Source organism: Salvia hispanica, chromosome 5, assembly GCF_029641045.1.
Source record: "Salvia hispanica isolate PSC_SH4W2 chromosome 5, Shi_PSC_v1, whole genome shotgun sequence".
In the NCBI taxonomy this organism is placed as follows: Eukaryota; Viridiplantae; Streptophyta; class Magnoliopsida; order Lamiales; family Lamiaceae; genus Salvia; species Salvia hispanica.
In genome coordinates this window covers 36165865-36180719 of record NC_142696.1, presented here as the reverse complement: position 1 = coordinate 36180719, position 14855 = coordinate 36165865, and the positions used below count along the sequence as shown (strand labels likewise).

Genomic DNA, 14855 nt, shown 5'->3' with positions numbered 1-14855 from the left:
TTTTAAACATATTTAAAATTGTTTATAGGTATGCATCACTGATTGTATGATTTTGATATTTGTGTTACTTTTAAGTGGGGCATATATTTTGTCCTGTAATGTGTTATATACTCCTATAAGAATAGGAACGTGTTGTCTCAAACTAACTTACCAAATAGATGAAGCAAAAATTGGGTATGAAGCATGGGTAAATCAGCACATGTAACCTCAATCACAGCTGTATCATGATTTTGCCATATAAAGGAATACTACATCCTAATAAAACAGCTGTAATTAAAAAAAAATTTAAAAAAAAAAAGAAAAAAGAAAAAAAAAGAAAGGGGTAAATGACTAAGAAGAAACAATTCTTATTGCTTCCTCAGCTGCTAATATGGTGAGATCCTTCACAAGACAACAGAAAGAGTATGTCTGATTCAATGTAGACCTCTCCTAAAGCTCCCAGCTGATAAATTACAGACCACGTGGAAATCATATGTGGAAAATCGTGGCTACTCGTAAGAGATTTGATACCGAAAAGAAAGAAAAAATAAAAGAAAAGGGTGCTGTTTACATTTGTTGGTTTTCTCTCCTCAAATTTATGCAGAAGAGACATAATACACAAATCAGTGGCATTACAACACCATGAGAAGCCTGTCACCTATGAGACTTTGACCTTCATGCTGTTAAGCCACCAAGATCATTTTTTTACTCGCATATTTACACGTACAACACAACAACGTATATGCACTCACAGTGAGGTAAGCCCCTTTGGGTGTGTCGCTCTCACCAGCAAAACTCAAGTTTAGAATGCTTGGTTGGATAAAATTAGTTATTTCAGTTTTCGTGGAGTACCTCCTCTAACCAGAAAGGTGCTCTATCGTTCTCTGCAGCTACAACAGTGCCATCCTGACCAATGTAAACATCAGCAGAATCCATGGTTTTGAGGAGTATGTCTTTGCAGAAGCTGCAGGAAAGAAAATATAATCATATCAACATATTTCAACGGGTGTAATCGTGTAAACTTATCACCATTGTATGCATAATTCTTGAAAGAAAAAGATTTTAGGAATGTCGTTGTCTCAATCCCTGACTAATCCTTTTCCTCGAGGTGATTCAGTGGTCAGCGTTATAGTTCAAGAATTGTAGCTTATTCATATACTCACATGGAGATGGAGCAGGTGATGTTATTGACATCACGTCCTGAGGCCTTGCACGGTGTTCACTTGGTGAGGGGGGCCAGTTATAAGCATGAGATGCAATTGGAGATGGCCGTTCTGCGGAAGCTGGAGCAATTTCTGGCGCCGGTGTATCCTTTTGCCTTGGCTGCGATGGAGCTATGTATGGTGCGTAAACTGGTGGTGCAGTAGGTGCCATCCGAGAATGCCTGTGCTTCCACGGATACCAGTTATTGTGACCAAAAGGACACGGAGGCTCAGTTTTTGCAGGAGCTGGTGCGGGTGTGGATGCTGGTGATCCTCTCCCGCTGAAAGACCCACCACTCGCAGTTGATGGAGAAGGCGAAACGGCAGGAGCAGCGTGATGATGATGGTGGTGGTGGTGATGGTGGCGGTTATGGTGGTCAGGTTTCGACATGGGAGATTGAGAAGGAGAGGGTGACGGTGAAGGACTGCCTCCATTGTTGCTGAGGGAGTGTTGTAAGATCGACGAGAGACGAACTTGCTTAACCCGGCCAAATTCGGTGTTGTTCAGACCAAGATTTTTAGAGTGTGAACCAGAGATAGTTTGAGCCAATTGCTTTAATCTCGAGGGGTCCATGCCCACGGCCAACACGACTTGCGACTCGACAGTTGTTGGCGGACGGACCGTCGAACCCTTCAAATTAGTGAGCCGTATGAACAAATTCTGCATTTCAGAGGAGATTATTGAATCATACTCAATCAATATATCGTTTTTAATTGAAGCGATAACACTAAGAAAGCCACGCACCTCATATGGAGTTAAGCGTAAGCCAACTTTAAGTTGGCTTGTGAGTTCATCAAAATTGGTGAGCAGTCCATCAATGGAGGTTAAGGATGGAAAATGCTGACGTGGACTAAACAACTCATTGTTTGTCTGCATGAGTTGTTTTCTATCAAGCCCATTCCAAAAAAGTCGGCCCGCTGAAAATAAATGTTACCTAACCCAATTTAATGGGTAACTCTAACCCCCAAAATAGTTGGTTTAGTAGACAGAGTTTCATTGTTTGAGCAGACCAACACCTCTTCTTCCCTTTTTTACCCTCTCTCTCCATCCCCTTCGCTGCTCGAAACCCATTGCTCACACGCAGCAAATCTGCCGTCGCCGCAAATCTGCTCAAAGCCCATTGCTTGCACGCCATAAAGGTCGGCAATTCAAACCATTTTGGTTGTTCCGTAGACTTTCGAGCTCCATAGTCGTTGTCGCTGGTATCTGGTTGTTGTCTGCAACATTTATCATTTACCCCCAATTTGATTGAACATGCAAATGAGCTTAGATTTGAATTATGAGGTGGTTTAAAGGGTTTAGGTACTACAATTCGATTGTAATTCAATTTCATTATGTTATTATCCTCTTTGATGTGTTCGTGTGATTTGTCCTGTAATAATTTATTAATTTTTATTATTTTTGACCGATCTGATTTGCACATTGATTGAATGGGAAAATTTGACTATCTTTAACCCATTTTGAAGGTCGATTTACCTGTATGTTTGTGACATTTATGTTCATTGTACACTCTCTGGTACTAGGTGATTTTTTTCAAACTTGTAACTTGATGGAAAATATCTACCTGGATAAAAGCCATAAGCTAGCTTTTCCAAATGAATACAAGTAGCAATGCTTTTTAACTGCTATTGGTCGCTCTGTGTTGTAGTTGTTCACAGGCATGGATCGGGTACAAAAAAAACGAAAGGAAATTGAAAATGTCTTGGTAATCGTTGAAGATTTGGTTCGTCGGCAGCGCCAACAATCTTTGCTACTGCTCAGTTTGGCTGAGTATTTTAGTCGGCGGAGGACTAGTGAAAATGAAGACGATACAACTGTGGTTATTGATATGCTAGACAGGATACCAAAGCAAATTCGACGTATGGATAGGCTGGTGCGTTCTACTGACACGGACTGTGTGAACAATCTCCGGATGGATCGTAACTGCTTTGGACGGTTGTGCTTGCTTCTACGTGAGCGCATGGGTTTGGGCGATCGGAAATATGTAAGTTTGGAAGAGCAAGTGTCTATGCTCTTGAGCCTCCTCGCTCATCACAAAAAGAATCGGATAGTAGGGTATGATTTTATACGATCTGGTCAGACCGTTTCTCGATATATTCATGAGGTGTTGAGAGGGGTGATTGGACTTCATGAGGTATTCATGTCTAAACCCACGCCCGTGGACGAGAATTGCGACGATCCCCGTTGGAAATGGTTCAAGGTATTATCAACAAAACGTTACTGTATATGTTTTACACAAATGCATATCTTAAATAAATTTAGATCGACTTGACTGTTCGTATTTTATTAGGGCTGTCTAGGGGCATTGGATGGAACATATATCGACGTCCGTGTGAGTGTTGGGGATGCACCGCGGTACAGAACACGAAAGGGCCACATCGCCACCAATACTTTGGCTGTCTGTGATCGGTTTATGCGATTTGTCTACGTCCTACCTGGGTGGGAGGGATCAGCCGCTGATGCTCGTGTTCTACGTGATGCTGTCACACGAGAAGTTGACAATCTACGTGTCCCTAAAGGTACGAAAGCTAGGTTGTAGTCTGCGATCGGTTGATGCGGTTATGGATACTATGTGTTTCTAACTTACAGCTCTCATCTTTCCACACTCAGACTGCTATTACTTGTGCGATAATGGATATGCAAACAGCGAAGGATTCCTCACACCATTCAAAGGTGTGCGGTATCACTTGAAGGAGTGGGGACCTGCTGCGCATAAGCCCCAAAACCCTCAAGAATTGTTTAACATGAGGCACACCATGGCGCGGAATATCATCGAACGTGCTTTTGCGGTTCTGAAGATGAGGTGGGGGGTATTACGTAGTGCCAGCTTCTACCCGATCGAAACACAATCGCGCCTCATAATGGCATGCTTCATTCTGCATAATTTCATTCGAAGCCAAATGCAAGTTGATCCAGTGGAGTTGGAACTAGGTGATGCAACTGTGGACCTTGAGGACCTTGATCACGCAAATGGGGACATTTCAGCCAGGCTGACAAGAGATGGTCAGGAATATGTTGATGCAGTTGAATCTACCCCAGCATGGAACCAGACCCGGACCGAGATAGCTGAGTTTATGTGGAATAATGCGCAACTCAGGCAGTAGTTTATGACAATGCATACTTGTTTAATTGAATTTAACTTCATACTCTTTCATTTCAATATTATTTTGGTGTTTGAGTAGTTTATGACACTGCATACTCCTTCACCTTTCCAATCTAATTAATTCAGTGTTTGGTGTAATGGGGGGATGTGAAGTGAATAATGAATATTACTTTGAGTATTATATGATACAATAGAATTCTCCATTTTCCTTTCACCGCAGGAGTTATATGATGGGACTAAGTGGAAGTTGTGAATGACTTAAATGTAGTGGGGTTGATGATGTGTATAAAAGGTAAAATAAAATGAATTTCATGAAGCTTGATGTTTCATATATTTATTCAATTTGTTGGAGGAATATTAATACACAATGTGATATGTTTTTTAGGGAATGGGTGGAAGAATCATTTTATTTTATTTTATGGATGTATTGATTAGAGGAGGGGGGCTGAAAATGTAAAGAAATAATCAAGTGTAAAACCCCAGAAAAGATCTTCAATTTATTCTCCAAGAATAAAATGCACACTTTCCTTCGTTGGTTTAAAAAAATCGCATACTTATTTTTTTGACAAATATCCTAGTCAATTATCCTATTATAAATAACCTTGAATCAAATCTAATGGAAGATTTGCAAATCCTATATATAACCGTAAGTTGTAAACTAGTAATTGAGTGCATCCACCACTTTAAAATTATATTATGCTAATTAAATAGATTCACAGTCTTAATATAAATAACAAATATAATTTAAAATATATAATACCATAGCTAGAATCACGGCTAATCAAATAAAGTTATGGATAACATTTAACCTACAACTAAATTAAATATTATAATTGATGTACAAAATGAAATATTTGCAACCATATTTTTTTTCAAAGATTAAAACAAGTCATAAACAAACGTATGTTATATTATTATGTTAAATGCAGAGGGTTCTTAAAAATTTGAGTTAACGGAAGAAGTGTTTCAGAAATAGAGAAAACCCTCTGGATGAAGTCATTTGCATTGATGCAGCCTAACAATATCCATGATAAAAAAAAATTTATATCCTTCTTCATTTGATCTAATTACCTGTCTTGTTTTCAAGCATATTTTTTGAAATGCCGCAAAAGTATATATGTTAACCAATTGTAAAAATGGTTGATGGAGTGTAAATCAGTTAGGCAAAGATGCAACCATAATAATGAAGTTCTACATTAGGACGGATGGTGGAGGACCAAACCCACAGTCATACAAAAAAATCAGACACCCCCTTGCCTATAGTTCTAATAGTCTGCCATACATGCCTGAACAAAAGATAAATATGAGTATCCAATAACAAAAACTAGAGATCGAGGCTATTGCCGAGAGGTTTAGTAATAAGGCTTTTACATATAGCCATATAGAAACAATGGATACTTGGAGCTACTAGGCTTTGAAGTCCACCAAAACAATGTCGTCCCTTTGGTGTATGATCACTTACCATTTTTTTCCTCAAGGATATGCATGAGGTAGTCAGCCTTCTCATCATCGTCGTAGCCCATAAAAAGGTCTAGCCTCTCGGGCTCCTTCACAAGTATGTCGCTAGCAAGGAATTTTTGCTTCCTATCCAAACCTGGGACGGTGCGCAGCAGTTTTGAAACTTCAGTTCGTTTAGCACTTAGGTCGAACTCGTACCCGATACGGGTTGTTAAAGTGTCCAGGCGCTGGTTCGTTTCTTCGTTCATCTTTGACATCGCCTCCAAGATGGATTCCAATGCAGCCCCTGCCTTCCTTTTGCGATTAGGTTTGTTGGATGTAGTGTGGCTTTTGTAAGAGCTTTCACATCCGGTATCCGGATTGAGGCTTTCTTGGATCTCCTCTTGGGTGTACAAATCCTCTAGATTGACATTGTACACATCAGGATGAGGCTCCGGCATGGGAGAAGGGTCACCACCAGTTGGTGAAGGGACACGACCAGTCGGAGAAGGGGCAGCAGCCATTTTGGCAAAAGCTTGAGTCATGCCCTCGCATCTTATACCAGCTGCACGATCCTTCCCATATATGTGCTTCCAGTCATTGTAAAATGGCCAAGACTTATACCTCATATAGCGTGCTTTAGAATCAGCCTACAAGGAAAAAACAATAACTTCAAATGAAAACTCACACTGATGATAAACAATATGCTGAACAGCAGGGGAGATGTGACTGAGTAACCTTCACGATTTGGGCCCACTGCTCGTCGTTGCATTCTATCTTCCAGTCACCATCTGAGTTGAATCCAACACCGCTACGGTCAAGCATCGAATTCAATGAATTGTAGAATTTCTTCCAAGTGTTGATCTTAGAGGAAATATGAGGTTGGGCTTTTACAGTTGTGTTAGGGATTTCTCGACGGATATATTCTTCAACACGAGTGAGGAATCCTGCTCGGAACCCATTATCGGCCTTCCAACGGTTAGTGACTAGGTCCTTCAAGGCAAGTATGAGGACTTCCTCCTCACGAGGTGACCAAGCACGCCTAGACCTATCGGGCTTCATTCCACCAGTCTTACCACGAATAGCACCACCTTCACAACGATAAAGTGTTCATGAATTATTTATCCTCAAAGTTCATGTTAATTGCAGTGCATAAACTAACCATTCGGGTTGTGGCTTTTCGATGCCGGTGGTATGTGAGAGTCAGACATCATTCACACAAGCAGATTGGATTTATGACTACATGTTCTCCAACAAAAAACAAAAATAATGACACAAAAATAATGACACAAAAATGAAGTAATATCAGAGAGAGAGCAAGGTAATCAGTAGTTGACAACAAAACGTAGATGCATCTGAAAGGCGTGAATAATATGAGAACATACACCGAATGATTCGACGGACGATTAAGCAACACATAGAACGAGAATTGGTAAGAAAATCACCTTGTCCGTGTGCCCTAAGAAGACGTCGGTTTGTTCTCGCCGCTAATCACTTCACCTCCGTGAGCTGTTGGCCATCTGCTTTGGGCGGGGAGTTTTCGCAGATGTAGAGAAGAAGGCGGGAGTGAAAATTTGGGGCAAATAGAAAATATATATGTTTATTTTGGTTAAAGGGCAAATTTGGAATTAATGTAATTTGTTAGGGACAAATATGTCATACAATCCAATAAAACCTGCTTCCAACTAATGCAGACAAACACCGATGTAAGCCACATGTTGTAACACAACTAAAAGAACCAAACACCATTTTGGAAAATATACTCTGCCACAAACTTGAAGGTAGCAAACCAAACCTTCAAAATTTTTTGAAGTCTACTCATCTAATCAAACGAACCCTAACTATATTATCATCTATCAAGAAACACGGATAGTTTGATTTTACTTTGTGGGAGCAAAATCAATCTTTATATGTATAATATATAAAATCACAATTTCAACGGTCACTTTTCCCACTAAATTTTTTGTCTTCTAATTTCCAAAAGCAAATCAAGCTTTGACTGCTGCTGCTTTTGGAGTTGCTCCTTTTAACTGACCACCACCATTTGCAGGCTGTTGCTTTACCACCTCCTTGCCGAGTTTCGCCTCCTGCACCTCGTCGCCCTGAGAAGAAGGGCACGAACGGCCACTGCTGCGGATGAGATCCTTGATGGCCAATACGAGCTCTTTATCCTTCTTCAAGGACTCTATTGTGACGTGTACTCCTGATCGAGACACAACCTATGGTAAGAAACTAGACGACGTATATATAAATGATCAAGAAGAAGATGCATAGATCGTTGCAGATTTCAAGCTATAAGACATAATAACGAGAGAAAGAGAGTTCATAGGCATCTATTCTTGCAGGTTGAGGGAGATGACATACTGAACCGCCAATAGTGTTTTGGATTCGTGGGGTCGTTTATCGTCTCCTCAACAGCAGGGCGTGTTGTGTATTCTTCTTTCAGCGCTAGCAAATCCTGATAAAGACGAATATCATGTCGTGTGTTCAAAATACAGAAGAACGGCGATCATGAGTTCAAATCCCGACCAAAAAAACGAATCCCATTTCGTGAGTTTAAAACGCATACGAACAAGATCACGTGTTCAAATCCCATCAAAACTATCATGTTTCGTATTAGAGCGTCCACCACAGCTATTTGAAATACCTGAAGCGGGAAAATCGCCCACATGGATGGGGATTCAACGTGCTGCCGCAAAATGAAGTGTGCGATCTGTGGAGTACACCTGTCGGGTGGGAGCATGTCGGAGCCCAGCATCGCCTTGAAAAAATTGCGCCTTCGCTCTTCATCTTCTTCCCACCAAGCACGGAGAGTTGAGCAGTCGTGGCACGATGGAGCACATACCTAAACGGCAACAGAAAACCATTTTATTCTATCCTATTACTACTACTACTCTTCAAGGGCACAAATATAGCCATCGGTTCGTTTCATATCAAACTTATGCACAAGAAAAATAGTTTAGGAACAGGCTGTTACTGTCATATAGCTATATTGCGAGGGGATGCCGAATTCAAGCCCGGGCTCATTGGGCATGCGTTGTATGCGCAGTCCAATCAAACCTAATTCTTGCATCACCTGCATCAAAGAATAAATCAAGATTTTGAGCATATTGTAAAGTTTGGTACACAAAAAAGCGTTTCGCGTTTTGTAAAGAGATTTGATACAAAATCATACAGGGTGAACGCAAGAAGGAATTAAGCCAAGATCTTCGCCACAAGCCAGCATATCGGATGAGTTCAACAGAGCCGGCAATGTCTTGAGCGCATTTTGACGCCACAGATCCTCTTGCCTCTGGAAATAGTAATCGTAATATAGTCTTTTCAACACATTCTGGCTGCGAAAATGTGGTTGCTAGTCAGAGATAAACAATTGTGACCGGAAAGAGAAAATATATGATGAAATGTTTTTTCCAGTACAAATACAGCATCTACCTGTGCTGGTCTAAACCAGTAAAGCTCGACGTGTCTTCAAGGTTGAAACGGGGATAAAACATCTTGGGATCTTCGGGGTCTCTAAGGAGGACGACATTCTGCAATAGTATTCAAAGATATTATAATATCCCTTCTCAAGCTAGTATGGAGAAAGAGATCATTTCATATACTTGCCTGAATAAGATCAAAGAGGCTGCGGCGAAGTTTATCTTCACTCTCCAAAAAGATTGATCTTTCCAAGCACGACTTCAGCTTGGCCGCAATTTTCTTTTCGGTATTGCTGTCCTCCTTGAACTGCATTGATCACGTGGAGTAGAATCAACGCTTTTGAGCTGAGTAGCTATGCTCTTTACATGTTTCACTAGTTGACCTCGGTTTTTTAATTCAGCGTGCAGTTAAGAGTAATCAAAAGATAAGAAACGCGTATGTGCTCTCGACTATATATCACACCTCGTAATGGTCCTTCTGATATTCGTTTAAGAAATTGGAAGCAACTACAGTCCACAAAGCTCCAAACTTCTCCTGAAATAAAATCGTGTGGATGCAATATTATACGTATATGAAAATGCATTAGTTACTATATGCTACAAAGCCCAAGCGAGACTTGCACCTGTAACAGTGATTTTGTAATGTATGGGCGGCTCAAACGATTAAAGTCCCATATTCCTTCCTTTTCGAGTTCTTCCTACAATAATAATCGCTGAAGTGTGTGAACAAAAAGCCTAAAATATAGGCGAGAATATTGAGTACAAAGGTTGAAATTTAAGATATATGCCTGGCTAAGAGGAATAGATGGTCGGAACTTTCCACAGAGACCCGTCATGGAATGATCCGGAAGCTCCCAGATTCTGAAGAAGCCCAGAATGTGATCGATCCTGTATGCCGTGAAGTACTTAGCCATCTGCAAACAAAGACAGAAAACATGTTATTACAAACTCAAACCACATATGAAAAGGGATGAGTATGATTAGAAGAAGTCGAGCATGGGACCTGTGATAAACGACCACGCCACCAGCCATAGTTGTCCTTGGACATTTCTTCCCAATTATAAGTCGGAAAGCCCCAATTTTGTCCGTTTTTATCAAAATAATCTGGTGGAGCCCCGGTCGAGGTGTTCATGCGAAAGAGAGTTGGATATACCCAAGTATCTACGCTGTTGCGGTCAACTCCAATCGGAAGATCTCCTTTTAATACTACTCCTTTCTTTCTCGCATATTCAGCAGCTTCTGATAACTATTAACACAAAAATAACCCTAATTGCTCGATGGCAATTCAGATCGAAGACAAACGCTTTGAAACTGAAATTGAATACATACTTGTTTGTGTAAATGGAATTGGATGTAGTAATGAAATCCAATTATATCATAGTGCAAGCTCTCTTTGGAGACTAGTTTCTCAAGCTGAAAATAAAGGAAAAACGGTTGACACAACTGAGGTTGGCATCGGAATAGTTTATATAAGTAAACGGAGTTAAACTAATTCATCACCCCGTCACCTTGTCTGTAGAAAAATTAGAAAAACGACCCCACTGACTGTGATCCGATGTTTCAAAAAAGTCCCTCAGAAAACAGAATGCCGCGTAGGGTTTCAACCATTCCTATCATCCAAGAAAATTATAATTTAGAATCATAAAAAGTGTTAAAGCCGTAAATTTGGTAAAGATATAGTAACCTGGTTCTCGGAAAAATAATTCTGGAATTCTGCCGAACCAAGTATAGTTTCCTTCTCCTTAGCATAAATCTTCTTGGCAATCGAAAGTTTTGCAGCCATGGTAGCGTCATAATCGACATCCTGCAAGAGCAAATATGAAAAGTTGGAATCGTGGGTTGTAAGCATGCTTCCGCCTTCGGGTCCAACTTTATCAATTTAGCAATCTTAAACAACGAACAATGCATATGATATCATGGTGGAAATAGCGGATACATGCATTAACATATATGTTACAGAGTAAAAGAAATAGTGGTACCTTTTTATCAAGGTCTTTTCTCGTCTGCTCTATCTCTTGCTGCATGGGGCGAAAAAAGTAAAACATGAAGTTTGCATTATTTCCACGAAAATGCACCTGTGGCTCGGAGATACTTTACTATGTTATACAATAATCGGCATTTACAAGACCGTACCTTGATATCCTCTGAAAGATTTTCTGAGAGGGCCTGCACTCTTAGGTATAACGGATGTAATGCAAATACCGAGAGAGAGCTACAAGACAGAAGATTCAAGCATTAATTTAAAATGGTCGACAACGTGATGTATGTAGTAGCAAAACATTTCACTATATATGGCTGTTTGTTTACCTGTAGGGGTACGAGTCCCACCACATTCCGTGTACAGAGGTATCGTTAATTGGCAAAAGCTGAACCAAATGGAAGCCCGAGTTGACTGACCAGTCGACTAGTAACTTCAGATCAAGAAACTCCCCAACTCCCAAATCAGCCTCTGACCGCAGGGAAAACATGGGGATAGCTACTCCGGCACCCCTCCAAGGCATATCCTGACAAAACAATCGGGTTACTTTGATATTAAGGGTTCAAATTAACAAGGAAAAAACAAACATGTATAACTAACTCTGATTTGGCCATCTGAAAGGATAATGTAGTTGGGTTGACCGGCTGAGAAATTGACAGAGAGTTCTCTATTAGCACCAATTTCCAGGGCTAGTTTTTTAGTTTTGCCGTATTTGCAATATCTATATGTGAGCATTGTTAAGGAAACAGAGATATACGTGATAGAGACATATATATTAGTAGTTACGAGAATCTAATAAATCAGTTCCTCGTGCCTACAGCAGACACATGAAGGATATTTTACGGGAAATTCATCCTTCTTCAATACAGATTCAGCCACCCATACTGATTCACCGGCATAACTGAGTTTGAGGGCACCCTCAGTCTTCCACTGCCCCAGCTTCGAAGGACTACCGATCACATATACCTACCGATATTCACACAAGAAACCATGTATTAAACTCGAGATTCAACAAATTCCACGATGTTAAAATTGCTCGGACCTAAACGGGATTTGGAAAATAAGGACTCACCGATGTGTCAGCTTCAATATTCGGGCAGCAAATGCGGAATTGCACGACAACTGAATCTGTTCAACACATTAGTATGTCAAATTAGTATCTCTAGGATGAAATGATACCCAAAGATAAACATAAGTCCTTTACCTTCATTATCCGACACATTCTGAACTGATTCGAGGGGTCTCTCGATTTTCAGACTAGCACTGTTTCGAAATATGACATTTTTAAATGCACTTCTTAAAACTAGATCATCAGAACCAGTCTGCAGTTAGAATACAGAAAAATTCAGTTAGCAGCTTCTTCTCGTGATAAATATGGCCTGCCAGTGAAAATATTTCTTTTACAAAATATCTAGCTCCTCCAAAATACGCGTCTAATTTTAGCATAACTAATCAATCCAAAAGAAATGTCATCAATCAATTGTTAACTCAAGAACTCCAACAAAAGGAAGAACCAAAACACATGAACAGTATACAAGACATACGCATAAAGAAAGATATCCACAACAATGTGGTGATAGGAAAAGACATGAAAAATTAGTCACCTGCCATAGATCATGAAGCTCAAGCAACTGCCCATGTTGAGCACTATCAGGCAATGACATTTTTCTCTTCTTACCCGCCTCCCATCTTATCACGTTTTTCTTATCATCTACCACATAGTAGCTGTACTCGCAAGTAAAACCAGCCGGGACAGAGAGACTACCAGACCATATCAGATCATCCCCGTGGTGAGCGGGCCTCAAAAGAAGGCCTTTCTTCACGTCCCACGAGCCAAGGACACGTTCAGAGCCACACACAAGTATCTGCTGCCCCCAGTGGGTGAAGTACGGTATTCTGAAGCTAATAATCACCGAATTGGACGGCTTTCCCCCGATTAACAGACTCAGGTTTGACATTTCTTGGACAAGATGTCAACTGCAACAGGGTGCTGCAGATGGGGTTAATTGGTAACAAAAGCAACAAATAATTTGGCTTTCTACCTCAAATTATGGGTTCATTTATAAAAGCAAACAACACAGTTACAAATGTGGCTTTGAAATGGCTATTAGATTCACTTTTCAAGCTTAAAACCATTTTAAACAGCTCAAACATTTTAAGAGTTGTGTAATCAAATAGTAATATAAACTACTAAGATGTAAAAAGGCAATTGCGAAACAGACAAATTTGTTCTTCAGTATCGAATTCAATATTCCTAATTCATGAGAAGTGAGAGAACATTTCTATAGACAAACAGCACGATATCGGCATCCAGACTAAAAAATCAAGAAAGTTGAAAAGGTGGAATTTTAAAGAAAAAAGTTGGTGAATGGTGAGACTTGAGAGTGATCACATACCACTCAAACTGCTAAATTCTTTAACTGAACCAGCAAATATACCACAGTTTCTGATAATTAAAAAAAAAACACCACTAAAGTGCACAACAGCACACCACATAAAGAATCAAGAACGAATCCAAGCATGATTATGTTTCCTCATATTTAAGAAAATCAAGAACGCACCTTTTTCCTTGCTAGCAATGCGAGATTATAGAATGGAGGAAGAAGAAGGCGGTGGGTCTCTCGGTGTATCTTGAAATAGTGAAAAGAGCGACTGATATACTATATATTTATTGCATTTTTGTGTAGGAACGATTTTTTTATAGGGTTGCGAATTGCGATGGAGATAGACAAAGATGAGATATTTTGCCATGTGAAGCAAAATATAATTAATAACCCCTACCTCTCAAGTTGTTAAACTGAGAATTGAGGTGACACACTCACACTTAAGTGAAAGAATGCACAAGCAAGATTTAATTCCTGTTTTATTTTAATAATCCCACTTTGCTCAATCAAAATTCTGCGTTTTGACTCGGACCCTGAATTTTCTCCAAATAAAGCTACCGTCTTGCCGTATTACGGCGGTTCCTACAGAAAAATCTCTTATTTCCAGGATTTTTTGATAATTTAATTACAGTTACGTGAGATTGAAAAAAATCAACATTTTGTATGGTCATAATTCTCTTTCTCTCTCATTCACTCTAAAGTATTGTTGTCGCAACCCTTTGGACATGAACATTGCAAAAAAGCACAAGAAAATGGCAAATAAACGATCGCAACCTCTGCGGTCCCAGTTTTTCTCAAATGGGATCAGTGTATTTGAATACTATTGTTGGCAAACAAATATCTTCGTTGAAAATCATTACAATGTCTATTTTTTAAGCGTTATACACTTTTGAGATTTGACTCTAATTAGAAAATCGAAGACACTTTATCGAAATAATTCAAGGCTTATGCAGCTATGCTCAATATATAGCCTTTACTCTGATCTGATTTAGCCTGAATTTGAAAATATTACAATTGTAACATGATGTATTTATTTACGGCTTTCACTTTATAGATCAAGTCACATTTTACAAGTACCTTTAAAATGGTTTCATTAGTTTTCACGATTTTAAACATATTTAAAATTGTTTATAGGTATGCATCACTGATTGTATGATTTTGATATTTGTGTTACTTTTAAGTGGGGCATATATTTTGTCCTGTAATGTGTTATATACTCCTATAAGAATAGGAACGTGTTGTCTCAAACTAACTTACCAAATAGATGAAGCAAAAATTGGGTATGAAGCATGGGTAAATCAGCACATGTAACCTCAATCACAGCTGTATCATGATTTTGCCATATAAAGGAA

The 14855-nt window shown here is 39.6% G+C and overlaps 3 protein-coding genes across 4 annotated transcripts; all 3 read right to left on the bottom strand.

The window, feature by feature from the left end:
* Positions 1-327: 327 nt before the first annotated feature.
* LOC148926733 (uncharacterized) lies at positions 328-2844 on the bottom strand. The gene is made up of 5 exons (XM_089059232.1): positions 2747-2844; positions 2261-2399; positions 1927-2052; positions 1143-1842; positions 328-943 (listed from the first exon to the last, which is right to left on the bottom strand). The coding sequence occupies exons 1-5, from the start codon at positions 2842-2844 to the stop codon at positions 870-872; spliced, it is 1137 nt and encodes a 378-aa protein (XP_088915358.1). The 3' UTR covers positions 328-869.
* Positions 2845-5481: 2637 nt separating this feature from the next.
* LOC148926732 (uncharacterized) lies at positions 5482-7319 on the bottom strand. Its single transcript, XM_089058937.1, has 3 exons — positions 6885-7319; positions 6461-6813; positions 5482-6372 (listed from the first exon to the last, which is right to left on the bottom strand). Exons 1-3 carry the CDS (start codon positions 6934-6936, stop codon positions 5740-5742), a joined length of 1038 nt encoding a protein of 345 aa, XP_088915063.1. The 5' UTR covers positions 6937-7319; the 3' UTR covers positions 5482-5739.
* Positions 7320-7456: 137 nt separating this feature from the next.
* On the bottom strand, positions 7457-13902 carry LOC148926731 (4-alpha-glucanotransferase DPE2-like). 2 transcript variants are annotated; one of them, XM_089058936.1, is made up of 23 exons: positions 13681-13902; positions 12724-13109; positions 12324-12441; positions 12192-12247; positions 11958-12085; positions 11720-11846; positions 11449-11645; positions 11275-11353; positions 11121-11159; positions 10826-10945; positions 10650-10751; positions 10471-10554; positions 10145-10387; positions 9930-10055; positions 9765-9839; positions 9605-9676; positions 9329-9448; positions 9155-9252; positions 8898-9057; positions 8700-8798; positions 8370-8567; positions 8087-8180; positions 7457-7925 (listed from the first exon to the last, which is right to left on the bottom strand). In XM_089058936.1, exons 2-23 carry the CDS (start codon positions 13075-13077, stop codon positions 7711-7713), a joined length of 2904 nt encoding a protein of 967 aa, XP_088915062.1. In that variant the 5' UTR covers positions 13078-13109; positions 13681-13902; the 3' UTR covers positions 7457-7710. The 2 variants fall into 2 exon arrangements, with proteins under 2 accessions (XP_088915062.1, XP_088915061.1); XM_089058935.1 differs by having other exon boundaries at positions 12724-13096; positions 13681-13901.
* Positions 13903-14855: the final 953 nt, after the last annotated feature.

Excerpts from the sequence above, each read along its gene's own strand:
- LOC148926732 (XM_089058937.1), bottom strand. The coding sequence starts at position 6,936 with ATGATGTCTGACTCTCACATACCACCGGCATCGAAAAGCCACAACCCG. Across the intron at positions 6,814-6,884 it reads GAAAAGCCACAACCCGAATG|GTGGTGCTATTCGTGGTAAG; the intron begins GTTAGTTTATGC and ends ATCGTTGTGAAG. Across the intron at positions 6,373-6,460 it reads AGTGGGCCCAAATCGTGAAG|GCTGATTCTAAAGCACGCTA; the intron begins GTTACTCAGTCA and ends TTTTCCTTGTAG.
- LOC148926731 (XM_089058936.1), bottom strand. The coding sequence starts at position 13,077 with ATGTCAAACCTGAGTCTGTTAATCGGGGGAAAGCCGTCCAATTCGGTG. Across the intron at positions 11,354-11,448 it reads TGGGACTCGTACCCCTACAG|CTCTCTCTCGGTATTTGCAT; the intron begins GTAAACAAACAG and ends TCTGTCTTGTAG. Across the intron at positions 8,568-8,699 it reads CGCAATATAGCTATATGACA|GTATGTGCTCCATCGTGCCA; the intron begins GTAACAGCCTGT and ends GTTGCCGTTTAG.
- LOC148926733 (XM_089059232.1), bottom strand. The coding sequence starts at position 2,844 with ATGCCTGTGAACAACTACAACACAGAGCGACCAATAGCAGTTAAAAAG. Across the intron at positions 2,400-2,746 it reads AGCTTATGGCTTTTATCCAG|ACAACAACCAGATACCAGCG; the intron begins GTAGATATTTTC and ends TAAATGTTGCAG. Across the intron at positions 2,053-2,260 it reads CGACGGCAGATTTGCTGCGT|ACAAACAATGAGTTGTTTAG; the intron begins GTGAGCAATGGG and ends CAACTCATGCAG.